The following is a 23,985-nucleotide window of genomic DNA, read 5'->3' on the forward strand; positions in this document are numbered from 1 at the left end:
TGGTGTAATCTTGACTCACTGCAACCTCCGCCTCCTGGGTTCAAGCCATTCTCCTGCCTCAGCATCTGAGTAGCTGGGACTGCAGGTGCCCGCCACCATGCCCAGCTAATTTTTTGTGTTTTAATAGAGATGAGGTTTCACCATGTTGATCAGGCTGGTTATGTACTACGTTTTCTATTTCTAGTAGTATTTCTCTTATAACTTCCTTATGTTTATTGATTTTTGTCTTCCTCCACTCCCCACTAGAATGTAAGCTCTCTGAGGACAAGGATTTTAATTTTTTTGTTTTGTTCATTGGAATCTTAAAATGGCTGAGATATTTCTAAATAGCTAGAATATAACTGCTTACAGAGTAGGCAATTAATAAATATTTACTCAACAGATAGGTTTTTTAGAGAACAGTTTCTACATGAAGAATGAAGTCAACTAGGCCTCATCTGAGACCTCATTATTTAAATAATAGTAAGGACATTACAGCTCATTTCTTTATGGACCTAGAAACTACAGAGTAAAAACTGAATCTTGGCTTTGAAGGTTATTAGTTTTATTAACAAAGTAGACTTTGCCTACCATAGCAGTGGCTACATAAGGAGCTCATTGACTTGAAAGATGACAGAAATTTAAAGCATGTCTGGAATTTACAAAGGTAGCCCATTGACTTGAGACTATTAGTATGTCAGTATATCAGGTTAGAGCTTGAAGTTCCCTTACATATATATATACACACGTATATATACACACACATATATACACACGTATATATACACACACATATATACACACGTATATATACACACAGACATATATACACGTGTATATACACACACATACACACGTGTATATATACACACGTGCATATATACACACATACACACGTGTATATATACACACACATATACACACGTGTATATACACACATACACACGTGTATATACACACACATACACACGTGTATATACACACACGTGTATACACTCTCACGTGTATACACTCACGTGTATACACACTCACGTGTATACACACACACACACATATATGTTGTTTTGTTTTGTTTTGTTTTGTTTTGTTTGAGATGGAGTCTCGCTCTGTCGCCCAGGCTGGAGTGCAGTGGCGTGATCTCGGCTCACTGCAAGCTCTGCCTCCCGGGTTCATGCCATTCTCCTGCCTCAGCTTCCCCAGTAACTGGGACCACAGGCACCTGCCACCACGCCTGGCTAATTTTTTGTATTTTTAGTAGAGAGGGGATTTCACCATGTTAGCCAGGATGGTCTCGATCTCCTGACCTCGTGATCCGCCCACCTCGGCCTCCGATGATCCGCCCACCTCGGCCTCCCAAAGTGCTGGGATTACAGGCATGAGCCACCGCGCCCGGCCAAAATTCCCTTATATTCTTTTAAAGATGAGTTGTGCACATAAATTGACTGTGTATACTAGACTGTTGTAAACAGGGTAGGAGGGATAATAGAAAGTCTGGGAAATTCTGGAAACTTTCATTTTACTTCTTGGTAGCTGCACATTGCTTTATCTATTTGAATACCCATAGAATTTTTTCCTTATCGTTTTTGGAGTTCAGTGGCTCTACTAGGATAATGATCATTCAGAATCAGTATTGTTTGTGTCACATTGTGCACGTTGTAGTTTAGGTGTTTATTTTAGACAAGATTTTTTTTGATAAATATTTCTGTATACTATTTCTTTTCTATTTGTTTTCCTCTTTAGGAACACTGATTATGTATATTTTATATTGCCCTTTCCTATTACTGATATCAGTGTCCTTTTCTAATATCGTTTTATAATTTTTCAAAATTGTTATTTTTGTATTTCTAGATTTTATCTACCACATTCCTAATTTGAGTTATATTTTATTTGTTGAACTTCTGGCTATTTGGAGATTTATACATAACTTTATGATATTAGTTTATAGTTTAAATCCATTGTGATCAGCACATATACTGTATATGATTTCAGCCTTTTTCATTTTACTTAGACTTGCTTTTATGTTCTTGTAGTATGCCTTGGTGAATGTGTATTCTGCTGTTGTTGGGTGGAGTGTCCTACAAATGTCAGTTAAGCCAAGTCGATTGATAGTACTGTTTTTGTTTTTAATTCTTTACTTACGGTCTATTTGTTTTATCAATTCCTGAGAGGAGTGTTGAAATCTTCAGGTTTTGGATTTGTCTATTCCTGTTTTCGGTTCTGTATTTTTAAAAATGTATGTATTTCGGAGATCTGTAGTGCCTACAAACTTAATTAACCATGTTATCATTATGAAAAAATCTCTCTATATCCATGGTAATAGTCTTTGTTCCAGAGTTTACTTTGTCTAATGTTAATGCGTAACTCTTTTTTGATTAGAATTATGTGGTGTTTGTTTTGCTCGTTCGTTTACTCCTTCATGCCCCTATCCCCTTAATTTTTAACCTATCTACTTTATTATTTAAAGTGGATATATATGGGTCTTTTTTTTAATATAATCGAAGAATCTCTTCCTTGAATTGGTATGCTTAGACGTTTGAGACTTAATACTATATTTTGGGGTTTAGTTCTAGTATCTTGCTGTTTGTTTTCTAGTTGTCCCATTTATTGTTTGTTTTCTTTTTTTCTTTTCATAACTTTATTTAGATTCATTCTGTTTCAACCTCTCCATTCCATTCTTATTCCACTCTGTCTACACTATTGCCTTTATTAGTTTTACCTTTCAGTTTTATGGCTTTAGTTGTTCTAGGGTTTACAGTTTATATCTTTTACTTATCACAGCTACCTTCACATAATGTTATACTGTGTCATACATTGTGTAAGAACCTCCATTTCCCTCTTCCTGTCCTTGGCTATTGACATTGTGCATTCTACTTTTACATATGTCATAAACTCTGAACAATGTTGTTATGATTTTTGCTTTAAACAGTTAATTCTTAATCTTGTTAGAAGATAATGTTTCTTTCTTCTTCTTCTTTTTTTTAAAATTCACCCTTATATTTACCATTCCCAGCACTCTTCACATTTCTTTGTGTAGAGCCACAAATATTTCCATCTGGTATCACATTCATTTAGCCTGAAGAATTTTCTTTAACATTTTTTGTAGTACAGATATGCTGGTGAGGAATTCTTCCCAGCGTTTAGTCATAAGAAAGCTCTTTTGCTAACATTTTTGAAAGATTTTTTTTTTTTTCTGAATTTTGGATTCTAGGCTGACAGTTTTCCTTTTTTCTTTCAGCATTTCAGTCATGGTATTCTGTTGTCTTCTGTTGTGCATGATTTCTGATGAGGAGTCTGCCTTTATTTTGTAGCTTTGTTTCTTTACATGTGATGTGTTTTTCTCCTTAACACTAGTTTTCAGCAATTTGATTATAATGTGCCTTGGTATGTTTTTAATTCTCTTCTACTTGGGGTTTGTTGAACTTCTTGGATATTTGGGTTTACAGTTTTCTTCAAATTTCTTAATAGTGTCCCACGTCCCATTAAAGCTTTGTTCAGTTATTTTAGTCTCTCTCTTTTTTTTTTTTGAGATGGAGTCTCTCTCTGTCGCCCAGGCTGGAATGCAGTGGCGCGATCTCGGCTTACTGCAATCTCTGCCTCCTGAGTTCAAGCAATTCTCCTGCCTCAGGCTCCTGAGTAGCTGGGATTACAGGCACACGCCACCACGCCCAGCTAATTTTTGTATTTTGCTAGAGACGGGGGTTTCACCATGTTGGTCAGCCTGGTCTCGAACTCCTGACCTTGGGATCTGCCCGCCTCAGCCTCCCAGAGTGCTCGGATTACAGGCGTGAGCCACTGCGCCGGGCCTATTTTAGTGTTTTATCTTTCCTGGTCCTCGATTTCCTGGGAACTCCTCAGAGACTAGTCAGCTAGTGGGAGAAGAGAGGGAAGCATTTGTTCCTACATTTCCATCTTCTGCATGTATGATTGCAAAGTAGTTTGCTGGTGTCTCATGCTGCATGGTGGCTTTAGGCAATGCAAATGAAAGTGTACATTGAATTGGTCTCCATAGCAGTGGCCAGAATATGAGGTAGGGTGATATACAAGAGATGTTCTGTACTCTCCATGTGTGGTTACAGTTGGAAAAATGACAAATGGTTTTATTGTTCTTCTATTTTATCTTGCACGTTTATTAACCTTCGGTATAAACTTGTTGTTCACAGACATATTGAAATGTTTCCTTACTTTGAGGCTTTGTTATTTAGAAAATTTAATTACATAATTCACTTTATTCGTAGACAAAACCAAATGAATAAGGGATCAACAAATTAGATATTCCAGGGCAGAAATTTTAAAAATAATTTTCCATGTTACTGTCAAGTAGAGTCCTGCATGTAATGTAAATACTTCATAAATACTTCTGAGAGAAAGTATTAGGATAGAGGGCTGTGGATCAGGTTGCCTGCATTTAAATTCTAATTTTTCCTCTTTTTTAGTAGTATGACATTTGATACCTTAATATATCGGTGTGTGTCTTGGTTTTCCCATTTGAAAAACTAGTATAATGATAGTACCTCCCTCATAGAGTTATTATGGCAGGATTCAACGTGTTAACAGATAAAAGAAATCTAGAACAATGCAGATTTGCCAGTAAATCCTTTCTAAGTGTTAAGAAGCACTATTTTTATTTTTACTCAGGATGATTGCCTTGATTATGTAGTAATTGCTTGAGCAGTATATGTGTAGGTGAATATGTGTGTATGGACATCATTCTAGTTTGTATTTTTGTATTTTATTATTCAGAGTTTCTAAATAGTGGAACTTAAAGTTAGCAGAATTGCATATCTATTTTGTTTAATCAAATTTTAAAATACTTTGGATGTATACCGTTTCTTCCCTTGCAACCTAAGTCATTTAGTATTTTGTTGTCTGTAAATGCTATTTACTGTATTGCAATTCTTTCTGTTTTCTTGTGCAGGACCAAAAGATCTCAGATTGCTATAACTGAAGGTATATTTGAACTTCCAAATCTCACAATTCAAGCTACAAGAGCACAGACACTTCTCTTGCAAGCAATATATCAAAGTTGGTCTCATCTTGGAAATGTCAGCTCTTCTGCAGTGATTGAAGCTTTGATAAGTGAAATCTTCCTAAGTATAGGTAAGAACACAATCTTTTTGATAACTGTATGGAAAATTTGTGTTAGAGGCAACTAATATTTTATTATGAAAATCCATATGTCTAGCATGGTCAACTTAAATTGTAATATGTTTCTGTGAATGTAGATATTTATAGCTTATGTTTAAAATCCAGATTATGAGTTAAGCCATCCAGTTTTATTTCCTCGTACCTATTTCTGCATATGTTTCATAATTGCAAAAGATTATTTTTTACCAGCTTCTTGTATAATTTACCCTTTGGATAACTTTTGAGGGTATCAATGTATGTGTTTGAAATGATAACCAAATTAAGTATAAGTACAGTATGTTTGATTATACTGGTAAAATGAAATAAATTCTTACTCATAATACTTGGTTAGTTTGGTAAACAATTTTTGTGTGTGTGTGTGAAAAGCATTAATCTGACACCCTTAAGGAGTTAACTACTAAAAATACAAATTTCTGCTTTCATATCACTATAAGAGATACCTTCATCTTATCACTCAGTTTGCATGTAAACAAAAAATTATAGAAGCTTTTTAAAGTTGTTTCAGTTCAAAATAATGTTATGTTTGTCGGTAACACAAAAGTAGTTTTTAAAGGTTATAATTTAAGTGTAATTATGCTTAAAGTAACATTATTTTTAATTCGTCTGTTAAAATAAAGCGACTTTTGTTCTTATATGATGCTTTTGAAGGTTTTAATTTCAGACCTGACATTATAATTAGAGTTTTCTTATTTGGCCTAGACATTAACTACTGTAAAATACAGGTTGATTATCCCTTATCCAAAGTGTTTGGTACCAGAGTGATTCAAATTTCAGATTTTTTTCAGATTTGGAATGTTTGCACATACATAATGAGATATACTGGAGCTGTGACTCGAGTCTAAATATGAAATTCATTTACATTTCATATACACCTTATACACGTAGTTTGAAGGTAATTTTATACAATATTTTTAATAATTTTGTGTGACTTAATCACATGAGGTCAGGTGTAGAATTTTCTACTTGTATCATGTCAGTGCCCAAAGAGTTTTGAATTTTGAAGCATTTCAGATTTTGGGTTTTCAGATTAGGGATGTTCGGGTTGTAGTAGTTTTGGTGCTGGCTTTTAGCATTATATAAAGAATAACAAGATAAATGTTGCAGTAGGCTAGAGGTTCTTCACTCGGAGCTTATGAAAGGACTTAGAGTTTTCTGAAGCCCCCGAAGTAGTATGCAGATTTTAGTGTGTATATAAACACATACAGACATACATATTTGTATCCTCTTTTTGAATTGAACTTACTGCTCCTGTCTAACTGAAACTTTGTACCCTTTGAACAGCATCTTCCTGTTACATACCCACCCCCACTCCATTCCGCCTACGTTTGGTAACCACCGTTCTACTCTAACCACCATTCTACTCTAACCAGCATTCTACTCTCTACTTCTATGAGTTTGACTTTTTTAGATACCACATTTAAGTGAGATCCTGCAGTACCTGGCTTATTTCACTTAGTATAATGTCCTCCAGGTTCAACTGTGTTGTCTTAAACGACAGAATTTCCTTCTTTATTTAAGGCAGAATAGTAATCTATTGTGGATATATGCCATGTTTTCTTTATCCATTCATCACTTGATGGATACTTATACTGATTTCATATCTTGGCTATTGTACAGTGAACATGGGTGTGCAGATATCTCTCTAACATGATTTCATTTTCTTTGGACATATACCCAGAAGTGGGATTGCTTATATTTTTAGATTTTTGAGGAACTCCCATATCGTTTTCCATAATGGTTGTACTAATTTTCTTTTTTCTTTTTTTTTTTGAGATGGAGTCTTGCTCTGTTGCCAGGCTGGAGTGCAGTGGCGCGATCTCGGCTCACTGCAACCTCCGCCTCCCAGGTACAACAATTCTCCTGCCTCAGCCTCCTGAGTAGCTGGGACTACAGGTGTGCACCACCACACCCAGCTAATTTTTTGTATTTTTAGTAGAGACAGAGTTTCACCATGTTGACTAGGATGGTCTCTATCTCTTGACCTCATGATCTGCCTGCCTCAACCTCCCAAAGTGCTGGGATTATAGGCGTGAAGGTTGCATTAATTTTCATTCCCACCAATGGTATTCTCTTTTTCTCCACATCCTTGCTAACACTTACCTTTCATCATTTTGAGAATGGCCATTCTAACAGGTATGTGGTTATATCTCATTGTGAATTTAATTTACATTTCTCTAGTAATTAATGATGTTGAGTATGTTTTCATATACTTGTTGGTCATTTGTATGAACCATTTTTATGTTGGCCGTTTGCATTGTTCATGAACCCGTTGGCCATTTGTCATCCTTTGAGAAATGTCTGTTCAGGTCCTGTGCCCATTTTAAAATTGGATTATTTGTTTTCTTATTATTGAGTTGAGTTCCTTAGATATTTTGGATAACAACTCTTTATCAGAGGGATGGTTTGCAAATTTTTCTCCCAGTTTCTGTGTTCTTCCTTCATTCTGTTAATTGTTTCTTTTGCTGGGCAGAAGGTTTTGTTTGATGCAGTCCCATTTTTCTGTTATTGCTTTCATCTCCTGTGCTTTCAGGGTTATAGTCAATGCCCAGACCAATGAAGCTTTGTCCATAAGTTTCTTCTAGTAGATTTACAGTTTCAGATCTTATATTTAAGTCTTTAATCCCTTCTGAATTGGTTTTTCCTCATGGTGTTAGATAAGGATTCAGTCTCATTGTTCTGCATGTAGATATCCAGTTTTCCCAGCAGCATTTATTGAAGAATCTGTTCTTTCCCCATTGTATATTCTTGGCATCTTCATCAAAGATCAATTGTCCATAAATGTGTGGGTTTATTTTGGATTCTGTCTAGTTTCGTAGGTTGATGTGTCTGTCTTCATGCCAGTACCATGCTGTTTTGATTGCTATAGCCTTTTAGTATAACGTCAGATAGTGTGATTTCTTCAGCTTTATTCTTTTTTGTTTAATATTGCTTTTGTTCTTTGAGGTCTTTTATTCCATATGAATTTAAGGATTTTTTTACTGTTTCTGTGAAAAATGACATTGGAATTTTGATAAGGGTTGCACTGAATCTGTATATTGCTTTGGGTAATATGGACATTTTAACATTAATTCTCCCAGTTCATTAGCACAGAATATCTTTCCATTTATTTGTATTTTTTTTTTAGTTTCTTTTATCAGTGTTTTATACTTTTCAGTATACAGATCTTTCATATCCTTGGTTAACTTTATATCCATGTATTTTTGTTTTTGCTATTATAAATGGGATTGTTTTCCTAATTTTTTTTGGATAGTTTTAGTTTTGGACATGTTAATGCATAAAAATGGTACTGATTTTTACATGTTTATTTTGTATCCCACAGCTTTACTGAAATCACTTATCAGTTCTAAAAGTTTTTGGATGGAGTCCTTAGGGATTTTTTTTTTTTTTTGAGTTGGATTCTCCCTCTGTCACCCAAGCTGGAGTGCAGTGGTGTGATCTTGGCTCACTGCAACCTCCACCTCCTGGGTTTGTAACTGGGATTACAGGCGCATCACCACACCTGGGTAAGTTTTTTGTATTTTAGTAGAGACAGGGTTTCACCATGTTGGTCAGGCTGGTCTTGAACTCCTTACCTCAAGTAATTCACCCACCTCGTCCTCCTAAAATACTGGGATTACAGGTGTGAGCCACTATGCCTTGCCGGGATTTTTACATATAAGACCATATTGTCAACAAGTAGAGGCAATTTAACTTTTCTTTTCTATTACAATGCCTTTTATTTCTTCCTCTTGCTTAGTTTTTCTGAATAGGACTTCCAGTACTGTGTGGAAAAGAAGTAGTGAGAGTGAGCATTCTTGTCAGGTCCCTCATCTTTAAAGATTTCAGCATTTCATTCTTCCATATGATGTTAGGTGTGGGCTTGTTCTGTATGTCCTTTATTGTGTTTAGGTACATTCCTTCTATACCTAATCTATTAGTAGTTTTGATCATGAGAGGCTGTTGAATTTTGTCAAATGCCTTTTCTGCATCTATTGAGATGATGATATGACTTTTGTCCTTTATTTTGTTAATGTGGTGTATCATATTTATTGACTTGTATTTGTTGAACCATCCTTGCATCCCATGGATAAATACCACTGTATCATGGCAAAAGATTATTTTAATATGTTGTTGAATTTCATTTAATATTTTATTGAGAATTTTTACATCTATGTTCACCAGAGATATTGGTCTGTAAGTTTGTTTTCTTGTAGTGCCCTTGTCTGGCTTTGGCATGAGGGTAATGCTAGCCTTCTAAAATGAGTTTGAAAGTATTCTCTCTTCAGATTTTTGGAAGAGTTTGAGAAGTGATCAGTATTAGTTGTTCTGGTAGAATTCATCCAGTCCAGAACTTTTCTTTGATGGAGACTTTTTGTTACTGATTCACTCTTCTTACTCATTATTGGTCTACTCATGTTTTCCATTCTTTCATGATTGAGTCTTGATAGGTTAAATGTGTCTAGGAATTTATTAATTTCTTTTAGCTTATCCAATCCATTGGTGTAGCATTGTTCATAGTAGTCGATTCTGATGAGTTTATATATTTCTGTTGTTTCTATCAGCTGTAATCTCTCCACTTTTATTTTTAATTTTATTTATTTGAGCATGCTCCTTTTTCTTAGTCTATTGAAGGGTTTGTTTATCTTGTCAAAAAACCAAATTTTATTTTTGTTTATTTTTAAAATTGTTTTCCTAGTCTCTGTGTATTTCTGTTTTCATATTTATTTTCTTTCCTCCTGCTGACTTTAGATCTTTTTCTAGTGCCTTGAAGTATAATGTTTGATTGTTTATTTGAAATCTTTGTTTTTGATATAGGTGTGTATTGCTGTAATCTTCTTTCTTAGAACTACTTCAGCTTCATTTGATAGGTTGTGTATTTTGTGTTTCCATTTTCATTTGTCTCAAGATACATTTTGATTTCATCTTTTACCTGTTGGTAATTTAGGGACATGTTGTTTAATTTTCACATATTTGTGGTTTTCCCCAAGGTTTCTTTTTGGGGTGGTGAAAATATTCCGCAATTATATAGTTGTGATGGATTCACAACCTTGCATTAGGTTGGTACAAAAGTAATCACCATTATGAATGGCAAAAAACACGATTACATTTGCACCAACCTAATATATATGGTAAAATCCACTTAATTACACACTTTGAAAAAATGAGGGTTATGTTATATGAATGTTATCTTCAAAAAATATTTTAATTTGATGATTATTTAAGTAGACTGTGTTATTGCCAATCTTGTGGTCATTATTTTATATGGATATAGTATTCAAAATCTTACCTTTTTGATGCTAGCCCATCTATAAGTTAACTCTACAGTAACATCTTCCTTGGCATTAGCACTTATCACTGTCTGAAACTGTCTAATTCATTTATCTGTTTATTTGCTAAATTTCTATTTCCTGTGATGTTTTCTTCAGAGTATTTTTTGGTTTATTGTCTCACAATATTAATGTTTTTTTAATTTTAAACTTTTATTTTTATTAATTGGCTTAGATAGCCTGAACATTCATATTAGTAAGCTCATGAAATTATTATTTGCTTTTATAATTTTTCTTTTTCCTAGCCAAACCTATTCCATTTTTACTTTTCTGAATTTATAAAATGGACTGTGCTATGAAAAAGCATTTTATTTGAAATTTCCTATTCTAAAAATATTCTGTGTTTAAAAGAATGGTGGCATATATATTGAAAAATTGATTAGGTAAGTGACAACAGATTGATATTTGTAACCTGAAGTTCTGTCATTTAGAAACCTAAAATTAGTGGAACTAATTTTTGCATATTGAGGAGTTGAAGAAATTAGAATGATGTTAAGACATTTCTTTGCCAAACAATTTTATTTTTATCAAATGAAATGTCTATAAAATTTATAACAGATTAAAGAGAAATCATCAGCTAAGACAATTTTAAAAAGCCAGATTTCCAGGTGGTCAGTTTTCTTGTCTTTTTCCCCCCCGAGAACAAAACCTCATTCTGTGCTTTGTATTCTTATGGTGTGCTTAAAGGATTGTGCCTTCAAATAGTTCTATCTAAAGATCCAGGAAATGTGTATGTATTTAGGGTGTAAAGTTTTAGCATTTTATTATTTTGCATCTGAGGACTCTCATTACATAGTACTCAGCACTGTTAAGCTTTGTTTAATATGTTTTGTGTAAGTATGTGATCCTTTGCTTTACAACTAGTTTCCATTTCCCACATTAATAAAGAGATTATACAAGCTGTGTACATTTTTGGATCTCTCAGACTTATGTTCTGATAATGTGTGAAAGAAGAACCATTATTATTATTATTATATATATTTTTTTGAGATGGAGTCTTGCTCTGTCACCCAGTCTAGAGTGCAGTGGCGTGATCTCGGCTCACTGCAAGCTCCGCCTCCCGGGTTCATGCCATTTTCCTCCCGAGTAGCTGGGACTACAGGTGCCTGCCACCACGCCTGGCTAAGATTTTGTATTTTTAGTGGAGATGGGGTTTCACCATTTTAGCCAGGATGGTCTCGATCTCCTGACCTCGTGATCCGCCCACCTCGGCCTCCCAAAGTGCTGGGATTACAGGCGTGAGCCACCACACCCGGCCCAGAACCATGATTTTTAAAGTCTACGTTTGAGTGTACACCACCTTTCATCATAATCTCATGCCTCTAGCCTACCCTCCTACTTGCTGTCTTAATTCATATTATTGATAGTTACCTACCAACAATATCCAGTTTTTTCCTGTGTATGGCTTTTTCTTCTATCTGGAACCTAATTCTGTTTGATTACATTCTCCTACAGTTTCCTCTCTTCTTTGAGCACTAGCTTTATTTTAACATTAGTCTTTTTCCTTTAATTTAACACTATGCTAATTACAGTCTACTTGTACTTCAGAAAAATTATGTTCTCTTCCACATTCCTACCTTTTTTTCAGGTATTCTCCCCTCTTCCATGTCAGAAATATTTTATTCTTTCTTTTCCTTTCCCTTCCTTCTGTTAAGTTTTTAAAAACAGTTTTATTTAGATAAAATTTTTGTACCACACTGTTTATTCCTTTTCAGGTATGCAGTTTAGTGGCTTTTAATATATTCACAGAGATGTGTATCCATTACCATAGTCAATTTTAGAATGTTTCCAGCATCTCTGAATGAATCCTTGCATTCCCTAGCTATCACTCCTGGAGCCTCCCATTTTCCCAGCAATAGGCAAATACTAATCTACCTTTTGTCTATATGGATGTGCCTATTGTGGATGCTTCATATAAATGAATTACATAAAATGCAGTTCTTTGTGACTGCATATTAGTGCATTTTTCCACTTAGCATACTATTTCAAAGTTTGCCCATATTATAGCGTGTCAGTGCTCATTCCTTTTTATTGCCAAATAGTATTCCGTTTTATCCATATACCATATTTTGTTAATTCATTCATCAATTGATGGACCTGTGCATTGTTTCTGCTTCTGAATATGGTGAATAATGTTGCTTTGAACATTCAAGTACAGGGGTTTTTTTTTTGTGAATGTATGCTTTTATTTGTCTTGTGTATATATACCTATAAATATAATTGCTGGGTCATATGGTAATTTTATTTGTAACCTTTTGAGGAGCTGCTAGACTGTTTTCCAAAACAGCTGTACCATTGTACTTTCCATTGGCAATGTGTGATGGTTCTAATCTCTCCACTTCCTCATCATATTGTTATCTGTCTTTTGTGTTCCAGCCATCATTGTAGGTGTGAAGTGGCATCATTATGATTTTCATTTTCATTTCCCTCATGGCTAATGATGTTGAGTATCTTTTTGTGTATTTATTAGCTATTTATATCTCTTCTGTGGAGAAATTATTCAAATCCTTTGCTTATTTTAAGATCTGCCTCTTTTTCTTTTAAATTGTGAGAATTCTTTGTATATTTTAGATAAAAGTTTCTTATCAGATATGATTTGCAAATGTTTCCTGTGATTTTGTGGGTTGTCTTTTTACTTTTCTGATGGTGACCTTTTGTCTAATTTTTTTCATTACCCTCAAGTACATCTTCTTTACATTGGACCTTGTTATCATTTAGGAATGGTTTATCCCTTTGATACTGATATTGATTCTTGGTCATCATCATTACTTTTAGTCCTTTTATTTTTTTCATTTTTTTAATATCACAGAATCCTTCTTGGTCTTATTCTTTAGCTTCATTCCCATTGGCCAACATTTTCTATGACACTATAATTTTAGACTATTTTTCTTTCCTTTCTCAGTTTATCTTTGTTTTCTCCATGCCTGTTCTGTCATTCCTGTTTGCAAATAAGAAATGTGTATATGTTTCACGTTTACTACCACCAAAATAACTGTATCTGACCTGAATTAAACTGCTACTGATTTTTGATATTCTTATAAAATGCATGTATATAATTGAGTTCCAGTTTTACCATTTCTTTCATTATAAATTGTGATTTATTAGCAAGTTTTGAAATCAACTTCATTGATTACTACTAAGAATTTGAAAAGACTAGAATAGAAACTTTGTGCCTCAGTCTTCTCATTCTAAATGTTGGACTAATATGCCACCAAAAGCAATAACAAATTTAACTTCAAGCATCAAAACTGCAAAGTGCTTTTAGTAAGAAAAGTTTTTCTTTGATAAATGCTATATCCAAAAGTAAGAGATAAATTTTGAGTGTTGAATCAGTCACTAATTTCTATTTTGTGAATGAGTTTAAGAGGCTTTAAGAGAATATCTGTGGATGTTGAATTATGTTTTATAATGCTACAATAATGAATCCTTCTTCCTCAGCTCTTGCAAAAATCAAATTAAAAGTATATTAAAATAAAAAATAAAATGTTATATGCTAGTGCTTTAGGGATTTGATTTTGTGCATTGAATTTTATTAATCTTTATGTTACATAAAATACTGGTTTAGTGAATGTCTTACTATTTCTGTTGCATATTATTTTCACTTTTCAACTATTGACACTTAGGAAAGATCACTGAATTGGAGTGTGAAGATTTTCTCAATAACTATATATAACTAAATAAAGGTCAGTTTGTTTCATTAAGTTTTAGTTAATTTTCTCATCTATAAAATAATGAAAATATGTTTATAGCTGCTCATAGAGTTCTTGCAAATGCCAAATATATTATTGTTTGTGGGCTTAATCTGTTGTTCTTGTCCTAGACATAGACCTTGCTGGAATCATCCATCTAAAGATATTACCTATGGAAGTTGTTCTAGGACATAAAGTTCTTGGAGACTGAGGTAACAACAGTCAGAATTGGAGTCTAGGTGATCCATTATTTTAGTTGCAAGGATGATAGAGTGAAGGTAAATTCAAAGAGTAAGCCAAGAAAGAATATAGGATAATGAATAGATATTGATGAGAAAAGAATAAAATTCAAGACATTGGTTAGGTCTAGTTGTTTGAACTGAGTGAAGAAAGTATACATTTGTGCCCTGTTAATGTAGCTATTTACAAGAGGCCTCACTAGGCTCACAGAAACGTATGATGAATAAATATTTTCAGTTCTACAGATTCCCAAGGGGAGGGAGTCAGTAGACCTGTGAATGGACGTGACAATGCAATGGGATATCTAGAAGAAATGGGTAAATTCCTGGACACATACAGCCTCCCAAAACTAAGCCAGAAAGAAGTCAAATCCATGAATAGACCAATAACAATTTCTGAAATTAAGGCAGTAATTAACAGCCTACCAATCAAAAAAAGCCCAGGACCAGATGGATTCACAGCTGAATTCTACCAGAGGTACGAAGACGAGCTGGTACCATTCCTTCTGAAACTATTCCAAACAACAGAAAAAGAGAGACTCCTCCCTACCTCATTTTATGAGGCCAGCATCATCTTGATACAAAACCTGGCAGAGACACAACAAACAAAAAAATGGGCATGGTGGCTCATGCCTGTAATCCCAGCACTTTGGGAGGCTGAGGCAGGTGGAACACGAGGTCAGGAGATCGAGACCATCTGGCTAACACGGTGAAACCCTGTCTCTACTAAAAAAAAAAATACAAAAAATTAACTGGGCATGGTGGCGGGCACCTGTAGTCCCAGTTACTCTGGACGCTGAGGCAGGAGAATGGCGCGAACCCAGGAGGTAGAGCTTACAGTGAGCGGAGATCACGCCACTGCACTCCAGCCTGGGCGATGGAGCGAGACTCTGTCTCAAAAAAAAAAAAAAAGAAAAAGAAAATTTCAGGCCGATATCCCTCATGAACATCCATGTGAAAATCCTCAATAAAATACTGACAGACTGAATCCAGCAGCACATCAAAAAGCTTATCCACCACGATCAAGTCGGCTTCATCCCTGGGATGCAAGGCTGGTTCAACATAATGCAAGTCAATAAACATAATCCATTACATAAACAGAACCATTGACAAAAACCACATGATTATCTCAATAGATGCACAAAAGGCCTTCAATAAAATTCAACTCCCCTTCATCTAAAAACTCTCAATAAACTAGGTATTGATGGAACGTATCTCAAAATAATAAGAACTATTTATGGCAAACTCACAGCCAATATCATACTGAACGGGCAAAAGCTGGAAGCATTCCCTTTGAAAACTGGCACAAGACAAGTATGTCCTCTCTTAGCACTCCTATTCAACATAGTATTGGAAGTTCTGGCCAGGACAATCAGGCAGGAAAAAGAAATAAAGGGTATTCAAACAGGAAGAGAGGAAGTCAGATTGTCCCTGTTTGCAGATGACATGATTGTATATTTAGAAAACCCTATCGTCTCAGCCCAAAATCTCCTTAAGCTGATAAGCAACTTCAGCAAAGTCTCAGGATACAAAATCAATGTGGAAAAATCACAAGCATTCCTATACACCAATAATAGACAAACAGCCAAATCATGAGCAAACTCCCATTCACAATTTTTACAAAGAGAATAAAATACCTAGGAATACAGCTTACAAGAGATGTGAAGGACCTCTTCAAGGAGAACTACGAACCACTGCTCAAGGAAATAAGAGAGGGCACCTACAAATGGAAAAACATTCCATGCTCATGGATAGGAAGAATCAATATCGTGAAAATGGCCATACTGCCCAAAGTAATTTATAGATTCAGTATATCCCCATCAAGCTACCATTGACTTTCTCAACAGAATTGGCAAAAACTACTTTAAATTTCATATAGAACCAAAAAAGAGCCTGTATAGCCAAGACAATCCTAAACAAAAGGACCAAAGCTGGAGGCATCATGGTACCTGACTTTAAAATATGCTACAAGGTTACCGTAACCAAAACAGCATGGTACTGGTACCAAAACAGATATATAGAACAATGGAACAGAACAGAGACCTCAGAAATAACACCACACATCTACAACCATCTGATCTTTGACAAACCTGACAAAAACTAGCAATGGGGAAAGGATTCTCTGCTTAATAAATGGTTTTGGGAAAACTGGCTAGCCATATGCAGAAAACTGAAACTGGATCCCTTCCTTACATCTTATACAAGAATTAACTCAAGATGGATTAAAGGCTTACATGTAAGACCTAAAACCACAAAAACCCTAGAAGAAAACCTAGGCAATACCATTCAGGACATAGGCATGGGCAAAGACTTCATGACTTAAACACCAAAAGGAATGGCAACAAGAGCCAAAATCGACAAATGGAATCTGATCAAACGAAAGAGCTTCTGCACAGCCAAAGAAACTATCATCAGCGTGAACAGGCAATCTACAGAATGGGAGAAAATTTTTGTAATCTGTCCATTTGGCAAAGGTCTAATATTCAGAATCTACAAGGAACTTAAACACATTTACAAAAAAAAAAAAACCCTATGAAAAAGTGTGTGAAAGATATGAACAAACATTTCTCAAAAGAAGACATTTATGTGGCCAAGAAACGTATGAAAAAAAGCTCATCATCACTAGTCATTAGACAAATGCAAATAAAAACCGCAGTGAGATACCATCTCGCACCAGTTAGAATGGCGATCATTAAGAAGTCAGGAAACAACAGATGCTGGAGAGGATGTGGAGAAATAGAAATGCTTTTGTTGGTGGGAGTGTAAATTTGTTCAACCATTGCGGAAGATAATGTGGCAATTCCTCAAGGATCTAGAACCAGAAATACCATTTGACCCAGTCATCCCATTACTGGGTATATACCCAAAGGATTATAAATCATTCTGCATAAAGACACATGCATTTTTATGTTCATTGCAGCACTATTCAGACTAGCAAAGACATGGAACCTACCCAAATGTCCATCAATGATAGACTGGATGAAGAAAATGTGGCACATATACACCATGGAATACTGTGCAGCCATAAAAATGGATGAGTTCATGGTTTTTGCAGGGAGATGGATGGAGCTAGAAACCATCATTCTCAGCAAACTAACACATGAACAGAAAACCAAACACCACATGTTCTCACTCATAAGTCGGAGCTGAACAATGGAAACACATGGACACAGGGAGGGGAACATCACACACTGGGGCCTGTTGCCGGGTAGGGGGATAGGGGAGGGATAGCATTAGGAGAAATATCTAATGTAGATGACGGGTTGATGGGTGGCTCGAACCACCATGGCACATGTATACCTTTGTAACAAACCTGCATGTTCTACACATGTATCCCAGAACTTAAAGTATAATAATAATAAAAAAATACGAAACTTTATACTTTCATTTACTTTTCACATACTTTACAGCTGTCTGCTTAGCATTTTTCATCTAGTGAGCTGTATAATGTAAGGACTGGATACCATTAAGGTTACTTGGATAGACTGAGTTGGCTCACCTATTTTAGATTGATATTTCTCATTTATTAATTTCATTGGCTTCTTACCAGGAATATTGTTGTTGGCAGGTTATATATCCTTTTTTCCAGATGGGAACATTTATACTTAGAACAATTTAGTGTTTTTCTTAAATATCATCCCGCAGCTATTCACTGACTTAAGTCATTTTTTGAAGCCAGGCCTTTGGAATTTTCTGCTACTATTATGTCTGCAATACCAAACTACCTCTGGTAAATGAGATCAGAAATAGAGTAAAATGTGTTACTTCATTAGAAAATATTAATGAAATTATAGCAAATATTGGAAATTTAATTAAAATAATAAATTATAAAGGATAAATCAGATTAAAATTTGAGCTAAATATGTATTATTAATCAGGTTATTGAATTATATATTTTTGTTATTCGTGTTTCTGATGGCTCTTAAATCATAGAAATTCTAACCCTGTCTTTTTGCGAGAAGATTAAATATAAAGTCACACATGGCTTTGGTTTTGCTCTGGAAAACAAGGACTTGCTACCACTTTTCCTTGTTCAGAAGTTCATTATTTTGTTGACAGTGTAGTTTCATTAATCTGGTATTTGCAGGGAAATAACTTACAGACTTTAAAATCTGTGCTAAAGGTGATCAAATGGACATTCGAATCCCTCATTTAAGTTATGTCTTAATGTTAAAATAAAAATCTACTTTCCAGAAAGTAACTGTTAAAGTATTTTATGCAACATTTCATGTGGGATACCTTAATGGTTGAATAATAAATTTTACCTCATAAAAATGAAATTCAATAATACAGTAGCTTTCTCAGCTCAGTAGCATCTGGTCTATTCTCATGAGAGCCAATATTTTCCAACTCATTAGGATCATGTCGTTCTGTATGTCGTCAACATTGACTTAGCCAAGCTACCTTTACTTACATAACTGCCAAACTATTAAATAGGTCTCTTGTGGAGTGAAGTCAAATATTCCTCTTACTTTACTTCTGCCTTAGAAGAGGGGAAGAAAATGTACATACTGTAACATTTAAACATCTGGTCTAAAACCACATCACTGTAACTCTGAATAAAGTTACGGAGGTATTCTTCCCAGGTGTGCATAAAAAAGGATTTTGGAGTTGTTGAATAGTTCTTTAATCACTTAGGAAAAAGATTGAGGTATATTGATATGATTTTTCTGGTCCTCTGTTTTCAAACTACTTCCCCCAACACCACCATGTCTGCTAAATACTTCTAATGTGTTCTAAGATATATATTTTTGAGACGTTATAAAATTTTCTTGCCAGATACAGGCATTGGGTATACATTTATTCTTGCCTAAAAAAAAATGAATTGAGTTAGATTTGTATTGGGAACTACCAATTAGACCTCTTGATATTTAAATTGGAGTAAAAAGACATTAATTTTTGTGAATCTTGTGAGTTTTAAGGTGTCCCTATATGCACTTTTAATAATATGAATATTTATTGAATTTAAAGTTTCCATTTTACTACAGCTTATGTCCAGGTATTGAGAGCTCATTTATAGAATATGTGGTCATTATTAAGAAGTGAGTAATTAATATAGGTTTAACCCATTTATGCTGGAGGTTGCAATTTTTTGTGTGTGTGTGAAAAATCAGATCTTGGCAATGACTTTGCGCGGTAGGATATAAATAACTCCCACAAGCTTAGCATTCTAATAATGGAACACTAGGCATAAAGGGGTTAAAGACACACTTAGAATGTTAAGTTATGCCTGACTTAATTTTGTTCCTCTATTCTGTCTCAGACATTTTGATAATGTATGCAAATTTTTTTCTGATGATACTTCATGGCACAGGAATGGGAATTTTAGGTGTCCTTTAGTAAAAGAAAATATATAAAGTGTAAGCGTACAGAGTAGATTTGAGAAAAATACAATTCTTTAAATTATTATTTAAGTATATTTTATTGGATATTTGAAAAGTAGGCAATATGAATTTAGTGTGATTTTTCAGTCTTACAGAAAGTCTTTTATGAACATCATAAAAATGTGTCAATAAATTACTGTTGATAATAATATATTAATAGATAAATGAGTTAGATTTCTGCAGAAAAGATACTTTTTTGCCTTATGTATTTTTTCGCTGTTTATTTGCCTATGTATTCTTTGCTCATGTTTATGTCTTCTATTTGTTCACAACCTAAAATGTATTTCTTCTGGTTGTATTAACTTATCAATCATTTTGAAAATATGTAGTTGTAATCTGGGAGCAGATAGCTAACAAGAAATAGACATGATTTTAGTAATGAATGTAGAATCTTCTGTGTCACCTATTACAAGATCAAGTATGGCTTTAAAAATGGACAAGGGTTAATTACATACAGTGAAGAAAAGGACTGTTATTTGTGAGGGCTGTTTACAAAGTACCACAAACTAGGTGACTTAAAACAACAAATTTATTTGTTGAAGCCTTGGGCTGCTTACAATCATGTTGGAAGGCAAAGCAGTAGCTGGCGTGTCACATCGCCAGAGCTGGAGCAAAAGAGAGAGTTGGGAGGAGGTGTCACGCACTTTAAAACAACCATATCTTCTGAGAACTCACTATCACGCAGCACCAAGCCATGAGGGATCTATCCTCATGATCCAAACACCTACCAGGCCCCATCTCCATCATTGGGCATTACATTTCAGCATGTGATTTGAGGGGACGACAAATATCCAAACTATATCACATATCATTAAGGCTTCTTTTCTTTCTTTTTATTTCCTTTTTTTAATTGATTCTACTTGGAGGAAAATTATAATAGTTCATAATTTAAAATGAAATTTTGGTTGCAAAATTCCATTAATCCCAAGTTTCCTGATTCTATCTTTTTATAGTCACCTTTTTAAATAAAGTGTATATCTCATATGATAAACATCTTCATATTATATGTAAGATTAAATACTATGTTGATTTTACTAGATTTTTGTTTGCTCTTTACCACAGAGAGATTTATTTGAAATGTAAATATTTTGCATAAAGCGAATACTTATTTTAATTAAGGATTCATGGAACATATAGGTCAAATCATTGCAACAAATGAAATCATGATAAAAGTCTTATTATCATAGATTGACTTCCTAATTCTTAATTTTAAAACAGTCCTTTCACAGGAAAGCCAAGTGACAATAGTGAAGTAATTTTATAAGTTCTTTGTAGTCCATATTTTCATTAATCTCTTGTACATTCTTTGAAGTAGAAAATCTGAATGATATTTTACAGGTTTAAAAGCTGTTGAAGATATTTTTACAAGGCTACTGAGTAGTAAAAAATAACAGAACAAGAAGTTGGGTTCTAGTTTTCAGAGAGCTACTTGGGTTTAGTTTTTAAGAAATAATGCGGCTGGGCAGGGTGGCTCATGCCTGTAATCCCAGCACTTTGGGAGGCCGAGGTGGGCAGATCACAAGGTCGAGAGATCGAGACCATCCTGGCCAACATGCTAAAACCCCATCTCTACTAAAAATACAAGAATTAGCTGAGTGTGGTGACATGTGCCTGTACTCCCAGCTACTTGGGAGGCTGAGGCAGGAGAACCGCTTTAACACGGGAGGCAGAGGTTGCAGTGAGCCAAGATAGCGCCACTGCACTCCATCCAGGCTGGTGACAGACTGAGACTCCATCTCAAAAAAAAAAAGAAATAATGCTGTAATATACTATACAATTCCAAATTTTTACTCATTATGGCAAATAGAATGTTAGAGTATAATTTATATTTGATGGATTTATTAATGTGAATCCTTGAAAAATTTCCTACTGATTTTAATATAGGTAAGACCAAGATCTGTAAATATTATTTTTATTCTGTTTTAGTAGGTAAGTATATAGCTTCTTTACAGTAGATTGACTTATTTTTTTCACTACTGTTATAAATTATTTTAATAACAATTTTTTTTTTTTTTTACTTTGTAGAGATTGGGTCTTGCTATGTTGCCCAGGTTGATCTTGAACTGCTGGCCTCAAATGATCCTCCCACCTCAACCTCCTGAAGTGCTGGGATTAGAGGCCCAAGCCACTGTGCCTGGCCCTTTATAAATTATGTTATAATTTCATGTAATACATAATTGTATAGTCAAAACGGCTCAGTTACATATTAAATATTCTTTATACAAGGAAGTCTCAAAGAGAAATTACGTTTGAAATAGTTTATTCTAAAAAGTTTTCAAATACTTCAGTTACAGAACTTAAAGTTTATAATGTATACTAAATGTTAATATTTGGTTTAGCACTCAATTTTTTTTTAAGGACAAGAGACGTAGGTTCTGTGGGTCTAAAAATAATACCCATATGTGTCACTATATATTAGTTCTTATAATAAGCAATTAAAAATGTATAACCGTATACATAATTACTCATTTTTCTTTGATGATAGTTTAAATAATTAAGAATGTGCTAAATATATTCTGAAGATGAACACAATTTCAAGTAATAAATTATGTAGGGCTGGTTCTATGTTTAAGTGAATAAGGAGAAGAGAGCTGCTGAGTTCTTGACCAGAATCCCATTTTATTTATTTACTTCTACCTGTATCATGCTCCGGGAATCAGCATTTCCTACACTATAAAGGAAATTTCCAAGGCAGAGCAGCTAATTTTACCCTAGATATTCTCAGCACCTAATTTCTAATCCTTGTGGCATACAGTTCTTTTATTGACCCCTATATTCTCAAACACATCTCCCATTGAGCTATGTTCCTTTGGGGTGTACTTCTGTGGCACTCTACAGTATCCTCAGTATCTTTCTATTATGGCCATTGGATTCCACTGAATCAGAGATCGGGTCATTTTTGTAGTGTTTGTGTGTGTATACATTTATAGTCTCACATTTGGTGCCATTGTGTTAGACATAGAACATTCTCGAAACTATATTTGAAAGTTGAATGTCTGGAAGTTGAACAATAAACTTACATTATAAGGTCTTGAAAAAAAAATATATATATTTTCGAGACAGAGTTTTACTTCCATCTCTCAGGCTGGAGTGCAGTGGTGCAATCTTGGCTCACTGAAACTTCAGCCTCCTGGGCTCAAAGGATCCTCCTACCTTAGCCTCCCAAGTAGCTGGGACCACAAGTGCCCACCGGCATGGCCGGCTAATTTTTTGTAGAGATGGAGTTTTGCCATGTTGCCCAGGCTGGTCTCCAACTCCTGAGCTCAAGCAATCCACCTGCCTCAGCCTCCCAAAGTTCTGGTATTAAGGTGTGAGTCACTGTGCCTGGCCGGGTATTAAAAATATTTAATGTTTAACTGTCTTTCCTATTGGTATGGCGTTCTTGGGCTAGGAAATTAAGGATATATGTGAAAACTATCTCAGGTGACCAATGACTGAGACGCAGGAGGTGGTTCTTAGTTCTGGGAGCCTGCCAGCCAGACATCTTCACTTCCCAGAAGCCCACTGGATTTTTTTCCTTTACTCTCATCCTTGTTACTACCATGGTTGTAAAATGAAGTCGTCCCTAAATGTGAAATTTTCTTATGGGAAGGAGAGGCTGAGAGAAGTAGGCAAAAGGCATCTTTGTTTTCTTTTGCCATGAGAGGACAAGGTAAGGGAGGCTTCTGGCAGTCACGCTACTTACACTTGAGGACAAGCTTGAAGCTGTCTACCTTTTACTTCTTTTAACTCACGCACACCTCTGGCTGAATTCTTGCCGACTTCTTGCATATCTTCTACCAGGCTTCCACTCGGTAATAGTAAGTACAGCAACAAAAGTGGAGGAAGGGGAGAGGACTTGGTTTCCTCTCTGCCCTGAAAGACAATCGTCTTTTATATTAGGAAGCTCCAGGCCCCTGGCAGGTCAGGATTTCCAAGGATCCTTATTGGTAGATTTAGACAAGCTAGATTTTGGAAAGGAGAGTTAGGTGTAGCTGTGGTTTAGCTGGCAGTTAAAACTTCTGCTCTGTTAGAGCCTGTTACTACTAGAAACCCCGTTTCTACTAAAAATACAAAAATTAGCTGGACATGGTGGTGTGCACCTGTAGTCCCAGCTAATCAGGAGGCTGAGGCAGGAGAATCACTTGAATCTGGGAGGCGGTGGTTGCATTGAGCTGAGATCGCGCCACTGCACTCCAGCCTGGCGACAGAGAGAAAAAAAAATTACTTATGCTTGCTGTAATAGATGTTGTTGGTTCAGTAC

General features: G+C 35.0%; 1 protein-coding gene across 19 annotated transcripts in view; it reads left to right on the forward strand.

Annotated features, from left to right (window-relative positions):
* The window catches only part of VPS13B (vacuolar protein sorting 13 homolog B), a 916,166-nt gene that overhangs the window by 183,325 nt on the left and 708,856 nt on the right, over positions 1-23,985 (forward strand). For all 19 annotated transcript variants that reach the window (XR_008509424.2, XM_054519206.2, XM_054519208.2 and 16 more), the window contains one exon: positions 4,895-5,076. Coding sequence is in view for 18 of the 19 variants with exons in the window: in XM_054519206.2 (XP_054375181.2) it covers positions 4,895-5,076 (182 nt within the window). In the remaining variant the exon portion in view is untranslated. The remainder of the gene's footprint in view (positions 1-4,894; positions 5,077-23,985) is intronic.

The sequence above is a fragment of the Pongo abelii genome, chromosome 7 (genome assembly GCF_028885655.2).
Source record: "Pongo abelii isolate AG06213 chromosome 7, NHGRI_mPonAbe1-v2.0_pri, whole genome shotgun sequence".
Classification (NCBI taxonomy): Eukaryota; Metazoa; Chordata; class Mammalia; order Primates; family Hominidae; genus Pongo; species Pongo abelii.